The sequence below is a fragment of the Stylophora pistillata genome, chromosome 11 (assembly GCF_964205215.1).
Source record: "Stylophora pistillata chromosome 11, jaStyPist1.2, whole genome shotgun sequence".
NCBI lineage: Eukaryota > Metazoa > Cnidaria > Anthozoa > Scleractinia > Pocilloporidae > Stylophora > Stylophora pistillata.
In genome coordinates, this window is record NC_142529.1 from 2,197,964 (window position 1) to 2,223,255 (window position 25,292).

The following is a 25,292-nucleotide window of genomic DNA, read 5'->3' on the forward strand; positions in this document are numbered from 1 at the left end:
GTTTTTGTTGAATGAGAGAAATTTTCAAACGTTTCTGACAGTCCTTCTTTGGTATAAATGTGATATTTAGGGTCAGTTGTCCTGTAATGTCTTCTGTAGTAATAACAGAGTGGTAGATTGTTGATTTTTAGGTGCATTCGCACATTGGAAAGTCAAGTTTGCGTATTCTTAGTGACGGCTATACCGAACAATTTAGTCCCATCTTGCGAGAGAGTAGGTTGCCGTTTGATTATTTGTTTTTTTTCACAAATGCGTCTTATTTTGTTTATATCAACAGTGACGTCCTCTATCGTTTGATACTATAACAAATTCCCTTGTCGTTTTTTAGTTATGTTGGCGAGTGTATACATGATGTTGTAGTTCAATTTTCTCCTTGGTTCAAATTTTATTTTCCTTTGTTTCAAACTCACTATCATATATTAACATGACCGAGAACAAAGGAAAATAAAATTTGAACCGAGGCAAATTGAACTACAACATATACATGTAGATAGTGGAAGTTCGAGGAAAGTCAGCCTACGTTTCGGAGTCACGGAGTTGTTGACAGTAAACTGTGTTCATTCTTAATTGTGGAGTAAGAGGAAATATTCCGGCTCCAGGTATAGTCTTCCGTTTTGAGTCGTTTTTTTGCGCGAGTTTCATTTGATAGATTAAATTTTCCTGGGCTTGTGTGTAATTTAAACGTACAAAAAAAGTTTCCGAAAATTCACAGTTATAAGTGAAATCAGTGTTTTAGGTCAGAAAACTTTGGAAACTCTCTTTAAACCAGACATTACTTTAAGCTACTGAGGTTATTACTTTGATTTTCAGGTGGCACTGAATTATTTTACGAACACAAATTGATGGCAAGGTTTCATTTTACCTTCGCTCCGACGAAGGGCTAACGCTCGAAACGTCAGCTTCTGTAATCGTTACGGCGGCCAATTTACCACTTCAACTTTGTTGATATATCCAAATTATTTCGTTACTCCCACCGACGCAGCCCCAAACAGTTTCTTTCGAAACTATCAGCCTTTATTCATTTTACCTGTTTACTTCGTGTTAGGTGAAATTAAAGGGATTCTCCGTCTGCATTTCGTTCTGGCGGACCAGGGCTGTGGTTCGCAGACATCTTGTCCCGAATAGGAATAGTTGTATTTTACGTAACAGGCAAACTTAAAACTAAACAGTTGATTCTAAAACAAATTTTCAGTGCCACCTAAAACAATTACAACTGACCTACAACACTGAGCGATCACATCAAAATCTTTATGCAGACGTGAGATTTTGAATGACAGATTGCAATCGGAAGAAAAGAAATTTTGAATTTCGGTCAAATTGTGCGATCAAACTGTTTTGTTCCGTTTGTTGCTGCTGCTTAACTTTTGAATTCCAATAAAAGCCGAGAAAATGAATGTGAGTGTTAAACAACTGTACATGGAAATTACCATATCACACAAAGGTCGCTCAGTGTTATTTTTATCAAATAATTAAGCTTTCGTTCTTATCTGTAGATGTATTATTCCATTGAGCTAGTCAAGTTTTCCAGTTTGCCTTCTTTATATATATATCCTTTATTTTTCATCTCTTCTTCTCTTTCTTCTGCAAAATAAAACAAGTGAAAACAGTTTTAGAAACATGATGATATGTGGTCCCAATACTTTCCGTTAATGTCAATCAGCGATTTGGAACAATGATGCTCTGGTCAAGTTTCTTAGGACTTGCTTGAAGAAATTTATTCAGATGAATGCCAACTTTTAGTTTCCACCTTTTTTTCTTGCAGTGGAGGACTTATTGATCGAATTTGTGGCACAGCAAGCAAAAAAACTAGGGAATTGCTCTCAATTGAGCTTGAAGAACGATGCTATGATGGAAATTTTGAAACAGCGCGACAAGAAGCTGAGATTGACAAACGGGCCACGTGCTTTCTGAAACTACTTCGGTAATGGCTTCTTATTGCTTATTTTCCGAGATATAACTTCTTGAGTACAGGAAGACAAAATACTCACCATTTGTCTTGTCTGTCTGTAGGATAAATACTCTAGAAAGTATTCGCTTTCCTTCGGTCTCCTCTCTCCTTTTCCAAAGACGTCTTCCCTCGAACACAAAGAGTTTAAACTAGACGAATTTTACAAACTCCATGAATATTGATTACAAAGCTGCAACCAATCACTGGATAATACGTCACATAGTTTTGCTGCCAAAGCAAAACACCTCATTGCACCGATAAAGTTTGGACAATGTTTATTAATGAGTCAAATAGTGACGGATCTGCATTATAATACAGCTTGCATAAGTAAAAATTGAACTCCTTAACGTCTGCTGTTAAACTCCAAAGTGAAAATAATGAACTATTTTTAATGAACAAGTTTCTTCCACAGCGTTGATTTAGCTGAGAGAATTATGTGCCAATTAGAGTCCATCTGCGTAAACGTCTTACTTAAAATCATTCTTGTGAAAGTGGTTGTGGGAAGGGGAGCCAAGAAATGGGGACAAAATTCTTCTCAAAGCTTCCCGCCATTATATGGCTTTCACTAAAATCATCGGATCGAGGTTACCCACGGCTTGCAGAAAAGGGGAGGGTCCTCCCTTAGCTGAGTCGCTCGAGAAACGAGCGAAAAGTTCCTCACACGCACCCCCTAAAACACGAGACGGAACAAGCCAGCTCGAGGCTCCTCGACCAACTCAAGGTCACTTGGAATTCTGATCAACGCTTCCAACATTCTCTTTCACCGAGGTGTATGCGCAAAAATCGCTGACAGGCTTATCACGATGGCCTAGTTTAGAGTAAGTACTCTTCCGGTCCGTATTCAGGCGGCCAAAATGAAGAATATTTCAGTGTCGCTCCAGTAATCAAACTAAAACTGCTTTAGCTCTGACGAAGGGGTAACGCTCGAAACGTAAGCTTTGAAACAAACAAAACTTTTTGAACACTTAGCATGGTGTCGATCTTACAGCGAAAGAAGAAAAGGAAGAAATCAATCTACAAGTGCCCCTTTTTTCATATTCTATTCTCATCGTCATATATATATATTTTTTAATTTTTGTAAGAGTTAGCGACGGTTGATTTTTTGGAGCTGATGTTGTCTACGTTTGAACCCCACAAGTTTGAACGTTTATTCCGAACGACTTGGAGGCATTTCTTTTCCTTTTTTTATGTTTTCTTTGGGGGGGGGAGGGGAGGGTCGGGAACACTTCTAGCTAGAGGTACTTTTGATAGTTCCGAGGAGTTAAAGACAACTTTGAAGTCTGATATAAAGAGCTCACTCTAAGAAAGATGAGGGGATAGCTTCTTCAAAAACACACGACTTATTTCACAAAGTCCAGAACTGCTGTCTTTGTTCCCCTAGGAAAAGTTTAAAAATTCTAATTCGGGCTCACACTTCCCCTAAGCAATTTCAACGTGGGGAGTTCTTAAGGCGAAGATACTTTTGGCCCAAAGAGTGACTAGAATCATATTTCTCAAATATCTCTAAGATTTATTCTAAGATTTAAATGCTCAATAGAGTTTCATCTTACTTAAGCAGAAATATCTAATATAAAAACAGACTATTCTTCCCATATTTGTTCAGTTATGGGTGTATAGTTTGGAGAGATTGTAGTAAGCAAATTCTTAGCGCTTGAAACGCCTCCAAACCCAAGCAATGCGTAATGTTTTATCAGTTCATCGTAAATCTTGTACTTAGGACATGCGCAGTAAGTTCGCTCTTTTAAAATTAAGAAGTCGACGTCTTTTCTTGAGGCTTCACTTGATTTTTAAAATTGTTTATAATATTGTCCAGATCAGTTGAAGAATTATTCAGTTAAGCGATCAGAAGTGCATAAATATCTTTACTTTTAAAAATAATATTTTAAAGTAATTTTCAGATATAGACATAAAGGAGCATAGTTGTACTTCTTAATAGTATTTATATATCTTCTACGTTTATATTAGGTTTACATATAAATATATTAAAATTTATATGTAAACCTAATCGTTCTTCTGAATTCAAAATTAAATACAGCTGGTTTCTATAAAGGGCAATCATTTTATTCCATACTTGCCAACTTACAAATAGCATGGCAATTTTTAACCTCTCATAATAACTATATACATTTCTATTATACACACAAAGAAAAGTACATTTTCCACACATTAAATATTGTACACGCTGATCTCAAGGCAATTCGCCTTCAGTTTGATTAACGTTTACCTTAACCTTCTCTAAATCCGAATTTGATTTAAGGCTTCTCTTTTATCAAGTTGCAAAAATAACACCCTGAAAGTATCCATGTGTCCCATCATACGAATAATTCTTGTGGAAAATTTCTAACTAACTCACAGATGCATATAGTTTTGAATTACAATGTAATAAAAGTACACTTGAAGCATTTGAACCTCAGAAATGTTGAATGAGGTATTCAACTCTACTGATACTTCTAAACAATCAGGTTACAGTAAGTTGCAGTATCAACATTAATAACGGCTTAATAATAACATAACTAAAGGGTACATTTTACCAAAATACCAGTACTGCAGAACTGATTAAATTTGAACAGTCAAGAAGCCATATAACAGATACTGATCCTATGAAAATTTGATAATTTAAAAATTTCGTGCATATTACAAAGTTGTAAGTGGTATGGATAATATCAAAACAGAAACCAAAATCAAGCTACAATTCCATGGTCTGGACCAGATGACGAACTATTTTTATGAGACTCTAAACTGATGCAATGTGAAATTTCCATCAAAATGTTAACAATGGAGAATAACACGAATAAAATCAAATTTCTCAGCAAAATATACAAACTGCCTCCAAATTTAGATGTCAATTTTCTATTTACAATCTACACTTTCACCACATGCAGTGTATTTGACATAACTCCTCTAGTCTTGAAGTAGATGTGGAGGAAAATGATTAACTCAGCTTAAAATAACATTGCAATAAATCTTTTGAAACTGTTTGTATGCTATGCTAACTTGAAAACTGAGAGAAAACACTGAGGCTTCTTCATAGCCCCAATGATTTCTCTTATCCCTTTCCCTTGCTCTTTAGGAAGTGAAAAAACAAATCTGTGACAAGGGAAGAAATGGTTTGCACATAAATCAAAACAATCAAGCTTGTCCAAATACAGAAAACGTTGCAAAAGAGTTGCATCACATACACTGTAGTGTGCTTGCTTTTTGTGATTGCTAAGCTTTCCTTTTTTTCTTGAAAAATATTACAGTAGAAAACAAAAATACAGCCTGCCATAGGTTATGTTCATTAATATCCTTTTGTACAGCATATTCAATAAATAAGACTGCAACCTTCCCTAAAACATTTCAAAACTAAGACCTGTATCAGCTCATGTGTTCATTGCTTAAACCAACTGCAGCAAAATATTAATATATATTTAAGGTGTTTCATACCATTAGAAATAATTATCTTGCAGCTGGTGCAATTACATATATTTACAACACTTTGAATCTGTGTATATAGGGATATAAATTTGATCTTTTTACAGCCGATGCAATCATTTAGAATCATTGTCATCTTGCATGTTCTTCTACAAAGTTTGTAAACAGATGTTACTCGTGCTCAAGGTATCAATTTCTATGATACTTGCCTTGTTCTTGGTTTAAACATATTGTCCTGATTTCTGTAAATTTGGGCTTTGAGAAAAAGAAACTGTGATTTGGCCACAAAACCTTCAAGTTGCGTCCTTGAACAAGAGCTTATGAACACAGAAAACAACAACCACTGCAGTAAACATTTTGAATTTACTTGGTTAATTTTTCATTTTAAGGAAGGTTTCAAAAGGCCAAGATTCAGTTCTCTGCACACATTGAAAAAACTATTTGATGAGAAAATATTAATTATGCCTGTTATTAAAAAACTAAATTGGAACAAATCAGTAGTCAGGCCTGGATAAATCTTAATTTTTCTAGCAACTAAATCAACATACAGCCAAATTTTTACAATGTCAAAGGAACAGAAACAAAATTACAGACTGAATGTGGAGTTTTTATGAATCTTGGCTCATCTCAACAGTTCTTGTTCATAATTTGTCTGTTTCTCTCATTCTTAACCACTTCAAAAATATAACGCCCTATCCCTCCCAACCCAACCCCCCTCCCCACCCACTTCCTAACCCAGCCCCCCCTGCCCCACCCACTTCCAACACAGAAGCAGGAACAACTAATATTATTTATGAAAAAAGTTGTGACATTTGCAATCACATTACACAGCAATCAAAGAGGCTTCAAATGAGTTTTCCCCAAACAGACAAGTAACAATGGGAACCTGAATGCAAAAAATTATAATTATTTAAATATCACTTATATGAAAAGCCATATCATCGCCAGGATGGGCTTATGAATATCTCTATAATTAGATGTAGATAATATATAATTATATTTTTAATTTGACAACCTATGTAATGAATTATTACCCACTTGGCAAAGGCTGGTCTATCTTTAAAGACTGTTGCAAAAAAGTACTTCTGTAGCAGATAACGAAACTTCTTTTATAACAAAGTGAAGTTCTAGTTAAGTGTTACAAACATGAAATTCAAAAGCATTTTATCACTATCTGGAGGCTGAACTGTGCTTTTCCATTGCTAGCTTTAAAAAATATTTCAGCTCACAAGGCTCTAAATTCAGAGAGATATAACAGGCAAGAAAGACAGATATACTTGCAACAGTCTCTTCAGATTTTCTTGCCTTTGCCATTTGGATAATAATTGAAGTGCTAGCAACTGTGAATTTCAACTTCATTCCGGAATGAACTCTGAAAAAAGAAGGGAAAAATGTCACCAAACACCACGATACAACATATGGTTAAGTCTTTGTCATAACTCCTGGTGCTTAACCTCATTGTTTTGCTGTAAGTAACTAAGTTTGGCCATCTATCCATCTATCCATGGCAGGTAAACCCCAAAACTTTTGTCAGGTTCCCTTAAATTTTGTTGATACCCATTTACACTCTTGAATGACATGAATCACTCTGAGGGTAAGGTGTCTCCCTCAAAAACAACACAATTAACTATTCACAGCTTGGTGCCAAACCTTTAGATTCAGAGTTAAGTGCATTAGACACGAGAACCCAACTTCTCTTATCACACAACAACATTAAGTTTAAGTTTGTTCATAAAAAAGTAACTTCAATTTAGAAGGACTTCCACGAGTTAAGGAAGAAACACTACCTCACTACAGGGTGTATAAATACTAACTGGAAAAAACTGAAGTTGATATTTTATCAAAAGTTATTCCATACAACCTCTCAATTTAAGTAATTTCACACCAACACCAGGATCTGATTGTTAATTCTCCCCTCTAGTTGCTAGACATTTCCTTGTAAATTAGTTATGGGAGTTTGGTGCTAGATCAAGAGAACAACGTCTACCTGATTAGTCAAAGTATTCTCATTACCTGTCTGTTGAATAATGTATGGTGTTATAAGGAGAAGTTACACGTTAATCACCTCTGGGAGTTAAAGGGTTAAGGATAGAATGTACATGTACAATCAAACATCAACTCACCAATAATGACTGACATTTTTTTGCATGTGAATGACCAAACCTTATACTTATTCTATCCAGTGAGCCATTAGATTCAGTTGTTTTCTTATACACAGGGTTATCAAAACTCATTGATCTAAGATTGCTGAAAACAAATGACACAAAATAAATAAAATTTGTAACATGAACACAATTGAAACATGCCTGAACTTTAGTAGCAAAAGGCATTTCCCCACATTCTTTCATGTTTCAGGTGGTTTCATTCTCTTTATTTCACTTTTCTCCTCATCATTTAAGACATGTACTGATGTACATTTCAATGGGTTAAACAAACCAAAACAAAACATTCAAAGGTTTAATTTTCACAAGCTAAACAATTACTTGCAACTAATAAAAACACTCCAAATTTGCTTAGAGTATATTTCCCTTAATTAGATATTCTTGCCACCAATCAGGCATGCTCTCATCAACTTATTTTGACAAATAGCCTTGGTGATCCACCAAAAAATGGAATATGTTTAAGGTCGATATAAGAGATTCTACATATACATGATCATAATAAATTACCCAGAGTTAAGCGCTACTTACTTTCTTCGTATTCTTCTGTAAACTAGCCATCCAATCAAGCCACTCATAGCTAAGAGGACTATGACCACAGCCACTGATATTCCTGCAGTTACACCTGAAGGAAAGAGGAAAAAGGGTCAGCTGCTAATGTCTTTAAATCACTTCACAAACCACTAGGAAAAAACTTTCAAAGAGATTTTCATTCACCAGAGGAGAGAGAATTGGTAAGCGGCATTCTTCACCCCAGAAAGATGCCAAAGCCATGTACTATAACTGAATTCCTAAATGCTGTGACACCAAATAATCTAGGCTGCATTCAGATCAAATAAAAATATCAAAAGGATCGACCAGTAAGAACTCAAAGCAAACAAAGGAAAGCAGAGCCTTGAGAGCAAAAACATGGGATACTAAGTTGCCCCTGGTGGAGAGGGCGACACAAGTTTTCTGGTACAGAAACAGAGTGCAATAAAGCAAAGCTAAAGCAATCCAAGATTTTCCTTAACACTCCACTGAAAATTGCTCTAACCGAGAGATGAGAGATTGAGGTTGTATTGGAGGAAATTTTCCTTTCTCAAACATCCTTAGACAGCAGAACAATCTTTCTTAAGACAACCAGCCATCAACTAGGGCATTACGTTTGACTAGAGACCAAATTCTCAAATCTACAGTTGTTAGAAATAGATGGACATCCATGCAGGTAACTGACAGTGAGATCCTGAGAGTAAAAGAGAAAGCTCATTCATTTTACTCACCAACATCCTCTTTTTGAACATCTTGCAATTGACCCACATTAAGTGGTGCTTTATGTCCACTTGTGTCAGGTGTGGGACTAAGAGGTAGGCTGCGTCTTACGCTACAATCCTTTCCTGTGAACTCATGAGTACATCTGGAAAACAAAAATCACTTAATTTACTTGCAATAGTTAGATAAGCTGGCCCAGTTCAGCTTTAAAGCTGCAGCTACTGTATATCAAATAGAGGCCTGTAAAAAGCAAAGAAAGGCAAGACCACAATAACAAAAACTACATTCCCTTCTCTTTGCAAAAAGTGTGTGGCTTCTTTAACGTCCCCTGCTAATCAGTACAGGGAGATAAAGGAGACGGGGACTATGGTTTATTGTTTTTATCCAAGTAAAACTAGAATCTTGGTTTTCATTTTCATCTAATATGATCATTTGCCATATCCAATATTCAAACATGACGGGATAACAAGATAAAAAGCATCCTTCTTTGTTAATTATATACTGTAAGGAAAAACTTACATGCAAGATGGTAATGCCCCAACCTCTTTTACAATACATGTTCCACCATTCATACATGTTTTGTTTGTGCATTTGAAAGCATCTAGAAAAATGAAAAAGTATAATGAAAACTTATTTTACTGGGATATAGGGCATAAATCAGCCCAAACTTAACTAATTTGAGAACAAACATTCATTAATCCTAAAGTTGTCCTTTCAAAAAGGATCTTAATAGTAACTTTCAATTAAAATGAAGATGAAAAGACTGATTTTAAAGAATGTTTCAACAAAAAAACTAGAATGTATAGTAGTTTTTTCTCTTTCTTTCACCTGAGGGGAAAGAATGGTTTGTGTTGTTTGAGTTGTTGAAGGGAAAAAAGGTTTTGCATGGATAAATAAATATTGCATACCCTAATGGGAACAGTTTGCCACCTTTAATCAGACAAATGGGCAAGGTATTACCAGTTCTTAAGCTGCTTTGCAAGGGATATCAGAAAAAAGTTTGCAATAAACACTTAAATCGAACAAAAAACATTTCTTGCCCGACAAACTGAGTAGGTAAAAGCTTTGATACCTAGTGTTTTAAACTATACCCTTAAAACTATATTAATAAGTGTGAATGGGTAACTAAAAGTAGATCACTGAATGAACAATTATGTCACAGTAAGATACACTTGCTGCTGGACACAAAATGATTTTTCCCACAAGTACACAAACTATTGCACTCCACTGGTAGTACCTACCAGATTTGTAAGATGGTAGAGTGACCACAAAAGCACACACACAGAAAATCCTCATCATGTAGTTTTAAGACAAAACACCAAGGAAGAATAATTTTGTTTAATGAATGTTAACAAAAATGACTGGTACCTGTTGTGTTGCAGGTCCTTTGATCATAGAGCAGATTAACACCAGGGGGGCAGTGACAGGAGAAACCATCTGGATATTTGTTATTTTTGGGAGCTAACAGACAAATATGGCTGCAGCCTTCAATCTCTGCTACAACACTACATGGATTCATCCCTGTTTTCAAAGGAGAGGAAAATCTTAGGTTTAATTGGCATATCAGTGATTTCAGCTACAAATCTACTTTCATATGCTGTAGTAACTGCAATCCCGTCAAGTGGCTCATCCCACAGGGGCATTCACAGGATTCTGTAACAAGAAACTTAAAGAGTCAAAAATCCCCCTGCACACCATGCCCCACCTTAGTTAGGGGGGAAGTTCACTTTGCAGGGAGGTCAGAGTCTTCTCTACTCACTAAGAAAAAACCCTGGCTTAACTTCCATGACAAGGGCAACTGTTCTCTGTCAACTGCATTTCAGGGCACGGGTACATAACAAGTTAACCACAAAACCACAGCATTTCATCATACACCTTTCCTTGCCAATACTACTTTGCCTTACTGATACCAAGGCTGTGGTCTAGCAGTACCTGATGGCCCCTGGCACCTTACTTTTGCTCTTGGGTAACTCAGGAATTTTAGTTTTTTCATAAAAAGCATAATTATACTGGGCACCCTGGATTTCACAGATTCAGAGCACTGGGTTCCATTCAATTTTCCTTAGAGCACAGCCTTGTGATACTCTTGCTGTGAGTATAAGTATCTTTCCCAAGATGTTATAGTGGAATTGTGAGGAGAGGATTTGTTAGTCAATCCTAGAGGTAAAAGGGTTAGCACTGTATGTTGTAAAAGTTACCTATTGGTTGCCGCTGTCGATGATAGACATGGATATCCATTGGTGAAAACAGATTCTCCCTTACAATTGATCTCTCTTCACCAGTAAATTTATTAGCCTTGTGGATTGCATTATGATGCCAGTCTGTCCAATAAATGTAACTCTGAAAAACAGTCAGTGCAAATGGATGGTTGATGTTCTCACTTAAGACAAGTCGTCTATTTCCTCCATCTAAATCTGATGATTCTATGGTGTGGAGTTTTGCATCGGCCCACCAAATTCTGTCCACAGTATAATCTATTGCAAGAGCATTGGGCCACATGATGTTGGTAGTAACTATTTCTAGCCTTGTTTCAAGGTCTCCATTCATACCACACTTCTCAATCTTTGCTTTCTCACCCCAATCAGTCCAAAACATAAAACTGAAAAGCAAAAAGTAACAAGACAAAAGGATTTAAATTTACATGTTCTGCATTCTTAGTGTGACAGCAGTTAATGCAAGAAACAGTAAGGAGAAAAAATGGAGTTTAAGCATGTTAGCAGCCATGACAAACAGCTACAATTAACTTGGATTTAACATATTTTCTATAAAAACCCTCAAATCAACCTAGTAAGGCAGATTTGAAGGAAATCTCTCATTCACTAATGAAATAAATTTTTTTTAGTGTTAAGGCTACTAAAGCAGATAGCCAAAATCAAATAATAGTTACTGGTATGTTAAAACTCACAGCTGCTTAGAAAAAAAAATCAGCCTTTAGTTCCGAATTAAAAGGATAAGCTAAACATTGTGCTATCTGAGGATTCCCGCATATAGACAACTACAAAAGAATCACACTACGTCATTTAATTCAACATACCCAAGAAAAGGATGCACCACAATTGCTCTTGGTTCCTCCAGATTTGTTGTTACCAGTTGGAGCCGATTCTTGCCATCAAAATCAGATACCTCAATCATGTCTACACCTGTGTCAGTCCAATATAACTTTCTGTTGATCCAATCTACAGCAATTCCATCAGGTGTATCAAGGTTTATCTTTACCAAGTCTTCTACTGGGGAAGTATCATGCATCTTTGTTCGCCTGATATTTTCATCAATGACATCTGTCCAGAATATATAACCACTTTCAAAGTCATAATCTAATGCTATAGCACCCCGCTGCTCTGGAACCATTTCTCTGTAGTCAGAGGAATCAAACGAGAGGTGGCGAATGTCTTGACGATTGGCAAAAATGAGGAAGCCTGGTTCGCCTGTGGAAAATGACAAAGTCTCTTCACTACTTGAAACTGAGTGCAGTACCATTCAATTTTAAGTTAAAAGAATCAATTTGGAATTCTCTATTTCTTTTGATAAAGTTTTAAGGATTAAGATGTGAGAATGAAGACAGATGATCAGAAGTTTTAACAATCAAGAGGTTCTTTAATTGTTGATCGTTTACTTTATTCTCGTGGCATTGATGAGTGATTCAGGGATGATACTGAAAGGAAGAAATTAGATGCTAATCAATCTTAGGGGTCTAGAGGTTGAGCCACTAGACTCAGTGGCTCTTGAGCACTGTCCTCATTCATTCATCTAAACATATGGTACGCGACTAAACACCAAGGCGATTTCCACTAACCTATTGCCTTACAGCTCTGACGATCTGGCTCCATGACGTAGCCATTCCGGCAAATACATTTGAAACTTCCTTTCTGGTTGTAACAAGCTTGGCTGCATGACCCTGGAATTTCACACTCATCCACATCTAGAAGTAAATTGTTCAAAAACCTCAATAGGAATTCCCATGCAAATACTGAAAATAAATACCACTTGAGTCCTTAACTACTGAATGGTACCTTTGAAGTCTGTTAATGGTGTAATTTTGTGCAGGAGGGCAATGTTAACAGGTCCTTATCCTTAAACTTCTTTGAGTAATTTGAGTGATGCAAAATTTTCCTTGGAAATTAGCAAAGAGAAACTGGGGTTACCCATGGACATTATCATGGGCTTATTTGAGCTCCCTTAATTTATCTAAAGCTAATTGGAGGATACTGCATAACCCCTCCCTTAAATGCTTGTTCATAAAAGGTATATGGCAAGGCCCTTGACATGGAGGGAAAAAAGACAATCAATTTCTAATTTTTTTAAGGTAATACCTCTGCAAACTCTTCGATCATCCTTGTCTACTTTATAGCCCACGCGACAGGAGCAGATGTAAGATGTTTTGGTATCAGTGCAGATTTGTTGACAATGGCCATTGTGATAATTACATTCATTAATTGCTGTTAAAAATGATAAAACAGAATCAGCTATTTAAAATTCTTTAACTTTCCATTAGACTGCTATCTTACTTACATGTTCTGAAGATAGCAACCCTCCAAAAGTTGCCAAAAAATTTTGCAAAAGGCAAAAATGTCAACTAATGAAAAGTAACAATAATGCATCTGAAAGTTGATTTAGTTAGGACACAACAAAAATATTGCAGCTGAAGACCACACTTAGACATCTTGTCTGTAACCAGACACATTTTACTTTTTCAGAAACAAGATTTATCATAGATAAGAGCTCTAAATACAACCTTTCAACCTTTTTGTTTTGTATTAGATCAGATACCCAGGTAATAAATTTTATTTGTTTGAAAACCAATTCAATTAGATGACATGACCAGTTTCATGAAAGGGAGGTGTAACTTACAACAAGACAAAGGTTCATCATCCAATCGATTCTTGCAGTCCGCATTACCATCACAAACTTTACTGTATGGAATGCATTGCTCTGTATTTCCACATTGGAATTCATCCTTCTTGCAGGGCTTTGGTTTTACTGGAGCTAGAAGGGAAAACACACATCTTACCTCATTAGACAAAAAGATGGTTCTTAAAATTCTAGGTCAAAATGAACAATGAAACAATGGAACTCATCTACCCACCACAATCCTGCTCATCTGAGTTGTCTAAACAGTCATTTCTGCCATCACACTGTGAATGAATAGTTATGCACCTTCCATTCGTACAACTGAACTCACTGGGACCACAGGAGGTAACATCTGAAGAAAATAATAATACTAATAAGAAGAAAAATGGAGGTTTTAGTCTCACAACATCTTCATTCAAGTTCACATAGCTTCAATGAATTTTCAGCATGTCTTTATCATCTCCACTTGGTCACTTGCATTTTCCTCAATCCCTTTGCTCATTTTCCTCTGCATTTCCATGGCCCCCTCAGTGTTACTTTCCTTACTCCGATTAACGGTTCTAACCATTGTGGTTTTTAATTTACGACATTCACAGCAAAATTCTCTAAAAAATATCTTACTGTCTCTTTTTAAATTTAACATTTGACATCTGAAATTTAATACTCACTGCATCCTTTCTCATCTGAACCATCACTGCAATCATTTTCTCCATCACATATCCAACTTTCATGAATACATTCATGAGATTTGCACTGAAATTCACTATACTTGCACGTAGGACCAGTGGTTGGACAGCCAAGTTCATCAGAACCATCCTGGCAATCATTGTCTCCATCACACTTGTAGGAAGCTTTTATACACTTTCCATTGTTACAAGTGAACTCTGTTGGTTTGCATGTCTTGTTAGCTGTAAAAGACAGACAGAGAAATTTATTACATGCAAGTTACCTGTTGGTCCTCAGCAATGTAAAGCAATGTAATTAGAGAAAAGTAATGAAACAACTGAAAAATGTCAAACTTTGTTCTCTACTATTACAAAGTTAAAATATGAAACCCTAATTAAGAAGAAAATCAAGAGTAATTTCAAATTGCCTATTGTGTCACTGTTTGTGCTCTACAAAGAAACCAAACAACTTACGGCAATTCCTTTCATCAGAGTAATCTGTACAATCGTCGTCACGATCACACACCCAGCTACGCGAGATACACTTGCCATTTCCACAGGTAAACTGATTACCATCACAAGTCTTGTTACCTGGAGAAATTGTTCCTTGTATCAGAGAAGAGTTGCAAAAAATGAACAAAACACAAATTAATGCAAATTCCAGCACCAGACAAAGAGAGGATGACAAAGTAAGGTTTAAATGCTTACTTTTTTTTTTAACTTTTGATATAGGGACCATTTGTAGAAAAGTTTTTGGTACTTGATTGTTTAACTTCAAAGTTTTATGAAATGGCTGCAGTCATAAATGAAACAGGTTGTTTTGGAAACAAGGGATATGTTTCAAACAACAGGAAATAAAACTTGATGATTCAAATTTCATTTAAAGGAATGTCTACTCAAAAAAAATGCTCTTATATGGGGCATAAATGTTACATTTAAGAATCTAAATGGCTCTCTATCAATAACAATGTATTTTAAAAATGTCAGACAATTATATCTATTAATTAATCAAACAAGCTTTATAAAAAAAATCCTTTAAAAAAATTAATTAACCTGACTATTATGTGTAACATATGCATAGCAAAGTTAAGTTTTAATCCTACATCACATTATTTCAAAATCAAAACTTTACTTTGGTGAAATCACAAGTATAAATAGTGATCAAAAAATAGTGAAATAGAGTTATTTACCAGACATATGAACCACTTAAAAAGATTAAAAAATTTGAATAAGGTAAAAATCATGTTTGAATTTGTAACATTTCCAAGTGACAAAAATTGTACATGTTGTATTCAAAATTTCTCTTAAGACATTGATGAAAGGAGCTTCACATATTCAAAGGCTGGTATTGAAGCTTACTCAGTTAAACTTCATTTCTCAAAAAAATTAATGATCACTCAATTTTAATGTTGCAAATTCGTTCTTGATTATTTTAATTTGAAGCAATTCATTTAAAATCAAGTGTTAAAATTTTTAAACTGTTCATGTTAATTAGCCGCTTTGTTGATGTCCTCTCAAATGTCTGGTGTGTTGCAGATGATGACACCTTACCACAATCTCGTTCATCACTACCGTCCTCACAATCTTTATCATGATCACAACGCCACCTCATTGGAATACAATGACCATTTCCACATGCATATTCATTTTGAGAACATGTTCTTTCAGCTGCAAACAAAATTCTTAAGATTAAACTCTATTATGACCCAAATGATGAAAGACACTAACAATATGCAGGAGTTTCAATAATGTTTTCAACAAGAGGGTAACTGGTTTTTGCAGGCAGGCAAAAACTTTTGAACTGAACTTCTTCATAAGATAAACTTTCCTCCACATCATCAACATCATCAACCCAGCTAGGCAACACCCTCCTCACAACTGGTCAATTTACCCTGTGCCCGGCCCTTAATGAAACCCCTGAGTATGCAGGGTTATAGACAATACTTTGAGAAACCAGACTGTAATACAAATTAAAAAGCACAAGGTGATGCTTCTATGCAAAAAATTGGGCCAAAAACAATTGGAATAACTACCCCATTATTTGGAGTAGAAGGCAAAATGCACTAGCTGTCCTCTTATTTTGACAACCCTGAGTAATGGAGAAATTTATACTTGTCCAATGTCAACAGACAGCACTTGATTGTTAATCTAAGTTTACAACTCCAGTTCTTTATAACTGATGCACAGCTTTTCCCTAGGCCTTAGTTATTCCTTCCACTCGTCACAATCCGATCAAATTTCTGCTTAATTAAGTGAACAGGCAGGTACAGAAGCTTGTACATGAATGATTGGTACTACAACCTTTTCATCACAGTTTAAAGATATGAATTTCATTTTATCTTGATAAAATAGTATTCTCTCTTTAGCTGTGTTATTTATTATGTTACGTATTAGGCTGAACTATACATGCATTTTGATTAGTTCTTACTTGTGATCCATCTGAGAACAGATACATGTTGCCAAGTGTCTGTTCAATAGAGATCACGGAAGACCACAAAATTTAGGAACAATATCAATAACACTTTTTTGGTCTTAGCCACATTTTGAGATCATCTGTGATCAATTACTGGAAAAACACACAGCAACATGGTATCTATTTGTAAACCAATTTTTATTACATACCACAGTTTGCTGGTTCATCGGAGTTATCCCCACAATCATTAGCAAAATCACAAACCCATCTCTGAGGAACGCAACGGTCAACAGTTTTACACTCAAAATGAGTGCTAAGGTCACAATGTCTAACAGCTAGAAAACAAAAGATTCAAGTTATTTAAAACACAAAGTATGATAAATTACAAGAAAGACAGCAACAGAACTCCAATCAGAGTATGATACTACTATTTATCCTGTGCTAAATAGTGAGTTGCCCACCAAAGAAAGATCACAAATAAAATTAGATAAAATGTGAGCCTGACTTTGTTTTCAAAACCTTCACACATCAATCTTTCCCAGGCTAAAAAATTAATATTTTCCTTTGGAAAGGTAGTCTACAACAGGTGCCAAGATCCTGGTTTTACCCCACAAAACAAGGGTAACAGGGCCACAATATTTCTCATTTTATTGTTCTAACCTAGCTACCAAGACATCAATTGCTTGGACTGAGATCTCCATGCCAGTGCAAGAGATTTTCCAACATAATTACTATGACTGTTTACCTGGTTGCCCAGGGAACTCACAGAAAGCTTCAGAAACAGAATCTAAATAGCTATTTACCATAAAATTCCACTAATGGGTTTATAAATAACTTTCTGCACTCTTGCACCTCAGACTGATAAACATGAAAATGGTTCCTCCTTTGTCACAATAAAGAAGGGACTACTGCACCGATTAACAGCTTTTTCTCTGTACCTGTTTTTAAAAACATTTTGCCAGGGAAGATAATAGTTTTTCTCTTTCACTCGGAGTATCAAGCATAATTTTTTGAATAAGAAAGCGATCCATGTAGTTATAATCTTAAAAAGACAATGTTGAGACACAAGTAAATTACAAGTGAAATATTAACCTTACATCGCTTTGCAAAATAAGCATCCCCCCTTAGGAAATTTACACATTTAATATGAAGCACAAGTTTCAAAATATACTTGCTGAGAGTAATGAGCGCACGTGTGATTCGTAGTCACTTAATTAACAATTAATTCTTCTCCTACAATAAAGGAATAACTACACGAAATAGAAATTTGATACATAACGCACTTTAAATGTGGGATGCACGCATATTTTCCTTCGGTTGCATGTACCTTAGAACTAGTCTGGATTAGTATGTGGATCAGAAACTTAGGTAAAACATCTCTTTCAACTTAAAGTTTTATAAGAAGAACAAAACAGAGACCTTTGTACCAAAGCTGGAATATTTCACATGAAGATGACACATCTCGGTATCATCAAAATAAATATTGAACATTTTTTGGTTAGCACGAAAGCTATTTCACAGTTCCGCGGAACGTGGGGTGGAATGCCATAGATCAGGGAATGTATCCCAAATGCTCAAACACGTTACACCTCGATCTTTATCGGCGACGTTGACGATTAAAACGCCTGTAAATTATTTGTTACCACAACAACTAACTCTGAGCGCAAAAATGGCGTGGGAGACGAAATAAGTTGGAAACTACACGTCGCAGACATCGAACTTCACTGTGAAATGAACGAGGGCGGTGGGGCTTTTGTACAAGTTCGCACGTTTGATGCAAGAACCAAAAACCCTATTGGCCAAAGAAATAATAAACAAGCTTGCCGACCTGTTTACCAATGTTTTTCATTTTTCCAACCAATGAAGATCTAGGATTTGTTTGAAGTTCCGCCTGAGCCTATGTCTTGTATGCAAATAGGAAAATGACTACAACGAACAAAAACAAGCGAAGACTCGTAAACTGAAAATCACTGAAAATTACCTAGTTTATTCACGATCGTTCATCGACGGCCAAAATCGAACACAAAGTCTTTGAGAGCAATCGCAGAGAACGTAGTGAAAATATAAAAAAATCTCTAGGTCGTATTCTGGCCAGCAAAATCACAGACGCAACTAGTGCTTAGACGACCCACGCACTCGCGAAATAAGGGAGAGTGTCGATACTACACATGCCTATTCAATGTTTCTCTGAAGAGAATATCCAAACTAAACTTACTTCATCCCGCAAAACAAATCATTAAGATATTCTTTATGATAAATTTGTGAACCTCCTTACAAACTTTTTGTCCCAATCGTTTTTCATTCATATACTATTAATGGCGCATTTCCACGTACAAACAGATCGACACGCTCATTTGCGCTACAATTCTTCCTTCTCATTACATTAAAAGATAAAATTCCTCTTTGTTCCTTACATTTAAAACCTGTCTCTTAAATTTAAAGATTTAAGGTGAAAAGAGAGACATGAAAAAGAGAGATATTCTACGGTATAAGCAAACGAGTGATGCAACGCACACCACTTCAACTCCCAATAACAACAAGCGGGTTCTATTTTACACATCATCACAAGATCGAAAAACTTACGACAATTCTTCTCGTCGGAGTTATCTCCGCAATCATCTTCCCCATCACATCTCCAATTTTCAGGTATACATGTTTCATTGCCACAAACAAACTGATCTTTACCGCATCGAAAATCTGCAACTGAAATCGAAGGACGGTCGTCAGTACAGTACACACGCAGTCGTACTAGACTACGGGGCAAATATACGATACACTGCTTAACGCCGTTGAATCATTGTAATCATGCAAAGAACATCAATCGTAAATGATTTATTCAACGCTTCGCAAGGAAATAGTACACGATACTTGCGGAGTGTCTTCAAAAGAAGACAACGTAAGGCTAGAGGGGAAGTCGTTAAAAATCGAAATTACGATCCCACAACTTCGTGGCAGAACCATGCGATGTCTTCTTGAATTCCCCTTTTCCACTATCCCACATGATACCAATGAAGATCATGAATTAAAGTAAGTAGTAGAAAGAAAGTTTAATGCTTCTGATGGTGAGAGAAGTCGAGATCCATTTGGAGGACTTCATTTTACGACAACAAAAAACATAACAAAACGTAACTACCATAGAAGGATGATCGATATACGCTCACCTATTGTTTGAGCAAAATCCAAAGCGATACACACACAAACCAAAAGCTCGATCAAGTTCTTTCTCGATCTTCCCATGTCCAAGATTCTCCCAAGGAAAGCGTATTCTAGGGTCGAAGGAACAAGATTAACCACATTTAGCCTGTAAATCCGTCGGAATAACACATGAACTCTAAACTCAAGTCTGACGTTTGTTGTTGCCACCCACACCAACCCGTTGGCGGGAAAACTGCTAAACACGAAGAACTGAATTCCAAATATGGTCAAATCTAGATCATGTGATCTTATATTTGACCAATGAAAACTCTGAAAATAGACGGCGGTTATCGCTGTATTTCCGGAATGTTCTCGTGTATTCTCCGGGGACCGAAGATGTGTGAAAACGCGAAAGCCAAAGGGAGGCGAAGGTAAACAAAATATTATAACGTATTTGCGCATGCCAAGGTTTAAGCTAGTAACGCTCTCCACCATCCTCTAGATTTGTGGGAAATTTTAATTCTAGATCTACAACATTTACTCAAACATTGGCATAATGACTAAAAAACTTATGAAAAAATTGTTGCCGAGGAAAGTAGTAACAATCAAAATTTGGAAAAGTCTCGATGATGAGGTCAGTTAAGATTTCTTTGGTGTAACTTTCAAATTCCTGTGCCAAAGTAATTTCTTTAACTGGTATTAAACTGGCAAAACAAAATATTCAAGAAGTTGTGAGATAATGAAATCTGAAAGAAAAAAAAAAAGAACGAAATTCATGTGTTTACTAGTTATAGAGTCCTATGATTGCCTCATGAAAAGATGGGACAGATAAAGTCAGGGATATTTACAAAGACGCTGCCATTCTCATTTCTTATTCAAAACAGATTAGTCAGCAACATTTTGGGCAAATTTTCAGTACGCTTGCAAGCTCTTACATACGGGTGTTATTAAGAAAAAACTTTCATTGGGTAAAAAAAGGGTGACATTAGATGTTTTTTCTTTCTTTTTTTTCCGATCGCATTCTTGTCTTGTTGAGTTCTTACAGTTGGAAAGAAGACAACTATTTCATCCATTAGAGAACATCAATGTCAAAATTTGATCATACTGTCATTTGTTAACAAAGATTTATCTGTAAATGTATACAAATTGTTTGCTTTTTTTTCCGTTGTTACGTCACGAAACGCCAAGAAATCGTAACTGAAGTGCCATGACGAACATTGTGGGACATTTTTAGGCGAATCGTGGAAGGAATTTTTTTTTTATTTTAAACGCGTTGGTTTAAAAAAGATATCCCAAAATAGCCATTTAATCAACTCGGGAGAGACAATATCTTTAGACTGAACTAACACTGTTATATCTTCATATGCAAAGTGAAGATCTTTTCATTAAGTAATATATGTCAGTCTGTTAAAATAAATATTGCCACATGCCAAAGAAAATCGATCCAAATTCCTCCCTTTAAATTTTAATGATATTGAAAAAATAGTCTGTTATAAAAACTCTTCAATTTCTGAAAATAAGTTCGACCGAATTGTGTTCAGTTTTCCTGATCGTTTCAATAGAAATTCTGCAACTTTCTGCAACACGTTTTCTTAAAGAGTAAAATGGTCAAGTATAAAACCCCAATTTAAAAGGGACACAAAACACCACAGAAGTGGACAAGTAGCAATTATCTCATTATAAACACAATTCACCAAAATATAACTTTTTTGACCAACTACATGACGAAAATCACTTTCATCACAACGAGAAGACAAAATCGTTCCAGACGTTTTACTCATATCTTTCCGGATGCAAATTATAACCCAACGGCCGACGGGTTCGCGACATAAATATAAGCAGCCATGTCAATAATATACTTCAGGTAATCTTGTCAAATCCACTTTTCTCTTATGAACGAAATCTTTATACCTTAAACGCTTACTTCACCTAACGCATGAAGTTGTTGCACCGACTTTTATCGATTTTTCAACGTAACAAAGAAAGTTTCGGACGAACTTGATGGATCAAAAGCCGTTACGCTACACGAGGTTCAAAGACGGCCATTTTGAACATCACTCGTCCCTGTTTGACCGGCTGTACTTGTTTTCTTGATGTTGTTTACATCGATATCGAGTGGTCCGCCAACACACCGGAAATAACTAATGCGGTTTCATGCAAATCCAGCATTTTGTACATGATTCTGCTCTTCACAAGCTCAAACGAAGAGTGGGGAAGTTTTTGAAACCATTATGGACAATGCAACAAATTATAGGCAATGTATTCACCGAGTCACGAAACATAAATAAGGAAATGAAAAAATTCCAAATATTTTTTTACTCTGGCTGGGTATATAAAGGGTCACTCGTAATCACAAAAGATAGCGAAGGAAATAAAGATTGCATGTGAAACAATAAAAAGATTGAAATTAAACCAAGACTTGTGACGTGAATAACTGAAAGGGGTTTTGATCTAACTTTTAATCGATAATAATTATTTTTCAAAAAAATCGATAAATAATCTGCAAATAAATGCTATTTTTTTTTTATGCTAAGTGTCATGTCATGTCTGATTACAATAAAATACAAAATAAAATACAAAAATACAAAATCAGTGAGGACCAGAGAATATTTGGGATGAAAAGCTAATCGAGTTAAGAAACATCGCTCGAGATTTGAAGAATTTGTTACAAACTTCGACCAAAAATTGCGGAGTTTGCAGCGATTTCTCCAGGCGTCGGGGTTGCTTAGAACAGTGATCATTCTCAAGTTTGCCCAAGGACAGCGAAACTACGATCCGAACTTCCTGGAGACACGAAAGTCATAGAAAAATTGAGAGACATCTGTCGATAGTGTCGTCATTTATTGAAATCTATGCCTAGCACAGGATCTTGAAAAAAATTACGCAATGCATGATTAAAGTCATGACGGCGCCGTTACATATAAGTCTTTCACTTCGCCATCACGTAAGAAAGATTTTCATATTTCTGTTGTTTGCAAAATTTATAAAATTTATTTCCCGAGGAACATTTGTCCAATTTAAAGACTAAAAGATACGGAAAGATGAAACCATTCCTTTGCTCAAATGCGAAAATTTACAGTTGCTTTCAAGAATGTTCCTGTCTGTAAGCATGATTTATATCTGCGAAGACGTCTCATATTCATCTGAAATATTTTGGAAGATTGAATCATCAAGTCCTCGTCAAACTGTGATCGTTTTCTCGAAAAGATAATCAGCTTGATGCTGAATGAAAAGATTTGACAATTAAACACAAATGTACACGTGATTGGTGAATACGTTGCAGTTACCGTGTTACTTAAGGCGAGAATCGTGCATTCCGTCCACACCAAAATGGTATGATTTTGAGAACGCTGAAGTGGGTTCTATTCCGTTATTTAGTATCTGACACGAAATAGAACTAAGCAAAGTTTTCAGCCCACCATTCACGTTCACAATCGTTCATAGAACTAACAAAGAATCACTGGCCCTCAAGAACTAACACTCACCTTAAAAAATCGATGGAACACAGATGAACGCGAATTAGACACAAGAACGACGACGTATTCACTGCTGTCCAAAATCACGTGCAATCACGAAATCGCTAGAAAAAGATTTTGGCACTTCGGAACTCCACAAGAGTTTTAATCCAACGCTAGAAACTGCTTAAATCATCCAATTGACCCGATGATTCAAACAAATACGCGATGTAATCCAACGAAACTCGCTTAAAATCAACGACACGAAACGTAATACACCATTCTTGTAGGTAGTTATACGGTTGACTTCCCGGGGGCCGCTATAGAATGTATGACGCAAGCTTTTTAATATGATATGATAACAGAACGATTTCGTAAATGACATTTGAGGTCATGATATAAATAGTGTTAAGGAAAACCAAGTCTTCGCCACTCAGCGCATAATGAATCAAAACATAGAAGCCTCAGAAATGGTATGCAGTAATTTTGTTGAATGTTTGTCCAAGGCCTTTCAGCAAGGAATGTTTCGCTACACCAACATTAGTATAAACTTTATCACGATGCTCGCTAAGCATTCGATAAAACAATAACAAGTCTTAACGATTGGAAAATGTTTTAACATACCCTGTGTTGTAATACTCTGTTGACAAAAGCAGCAAGGAAAAACACGAGACTTTGGGTATCTCCGGGATTCCACTCACTCGTGTTGTGGACAACGTTTTATGATCAATTGTTCTACGAGTCTTAACGCATCTTAATACCGCAAATTTGTTGAAAAATCATTGAGTATTTGCAGCTTACGGCACACGGACAGGCCATGCCAGGTATGCCATGTGCTGATTTAAATATGCATAAAATGACTGATTTGGTTAACAATAGTGAATACGGCTTCCTATTTGAAACTCTAATCACGTACCTACAACTGAGCTTGGGTCTCCGCTGTATTGTCCAGAGGTCATTTCAGAAGAGTTCATTGCTCGTACGCACTCGACTGTTAAAAGATTCTAAGGAATTTCCACTCTTCCAAATAATTATGTCAGCGATACAAAAGATCTTTAAGGTTTTCTCTGGAAATTCATCCGCGAGCGACCTTCGTTTCATAATCACTAATATGAAAACCAGACAGTGAAAAAATGGCTCGTAGCGACATTAAACCAAAAAAAAAATGTTCTTTATCTTTGAGTTGTTATAAATCAATCAAGTACAGAAATCCTCTGAATGTTGGCATAAAATTCTTGATTTTCATTTTAGTAATAATAGGGTCTTTCCCTGAATATAAGACAAAGCGAACATATCGATGTCAAAATAAAGCGATCTCAAAGATATGAGGATTCCCCTTAGAAGGTTAAAAGCCTCCGTTGCGTTTAATCATTTAGCTGTTAAAGCTTTGGATGAAAAAGCTTTCGAAAGTTTGAATCAAAAGAAAGTATTACCTCCTAGATAACTCATCCGCTCCCGAATTACCCATTTATCCGCGATAACAACAGACTGTACTTACCAATAATCCAGATTTCAATGTCGTCATTAAACGTCGAGTAGTAGTTCTGTTCTACCCTGAATATAAGGGCCGGCGGAAACGATTTAACACTCTGAAGTGCAAGGGAAGTACTTCTCGTATTTCAGATTAATCCAGTCGCAGAGACCTTTGGCGATTGTTAGGGGGGCAATGCGAGGGCGTGTAATGATTGATTGAAAGACCAAGTATTCTTGGTTTTGTTAGTACAGCTGTCTTGTAAAACTATCAAACAGAAATGTTCGGATTTGCACAATTTCTATGCACTTTCGTGAGTTGGAAACAACCGCATAATGAGGTTTCTTTGATTGGCGCCAATCCGGCGGAGAAATTTGGATACTTTAGTATTTCCTGTTGTTCAAAAATCGCTCTAGGTTATTCTTCAACGGTATCGTGAGTTCGAGGCCATTTTATTGCAGTTTTGTACCGAAATGTTGTTAAAATGTCTGAACTGTTAAGATCAAAACGAGCTGACCTTCTTTGTCCTTGTT

The 25,292-nt window shown here is 36.1% G+C and overlaps 1 protein-coding gene and 1 long non-coding RNA gene across 8 annotated transcripts; one reads left to right on the forward strand and one right to left on the reverse strand.

Moving 5' to 3' along the window:
• Window positions 1-1,575: 1,575 nt before the first annotated feature.
• Window positions 1,576-2,295, forward strand: LOC148719652 (uncharacterized). Its single transcript, XR_015993269.1, has 2 exons — window positions 1,576-1,921; window positions 2,011-2,295. It is a non-coding gene; the product is annotated as an uncharacterized LOC148719652 (long non-coding RNA).
• Window positions 2,296-3,987: 1,692 nt separating this feature from the next.
• Window positions 3,988-25,104, reverse strand: LOC111340012 (low-density lipoprotein receptor). 7 transcript variants are annotated; one of them, XM_088738818.1, is made up of 19 exons: window positions 24,787-25,104; window positions 19,860-19,964; window positions 19,282-19,401; window positions 16,908-17,033; window positions 15,837-15,953; window positions 14,760-14,876; window positions 14,289-14,528; window positions 13,856-13,972; window positions 13,621-13,755; window positions 13,083-13,208; window positions 12,566-12,691; window positions 11,807-12,197; window positions 10,971-11,371; window positions 10,141-10,293; window positions 9,292-9,373; window positions 8,784-8,917; window positions 8,053-8,146; window positions 7,486-7,609; window positions 3,988-6,734 (listed from the first exon to the last, which is right to left on the reverse strand). In XM_088738818.1, the coding sequence occupies exons 2-19, from the start codon at window positions 19,933-19,935 to the stop codon at window positions 6,696-6,698; spliced, it is 2,718 nt and encodes a 905-aa protein (XP_088594944.1). In that variant the 5' UTR covers window positions 19,936-19,964; window positions 24,787-25,104; the 3' UTR covers window positions 3,988-6,695. The 7 variants fall into 7 exon arrangements, with proteins under 7 accessions (XP_088594944.1, XP_022802512.1, XP_088594943.1 ...); XM_022946777.2 differs by having other exon boundaries at window positions 14,760-14,891; window positions 24,787-24,805; XM_088738817.1 differs by lacking the exon at window positions 24,787-25,104 and adding an exon at window positions 23,913-24,218 and having other exon boundaries at window positions 14,760-14,891; window positions 19,282-19,395.
• Window positions 25,105-25,292: the final 188 nt, after the last annotated feature.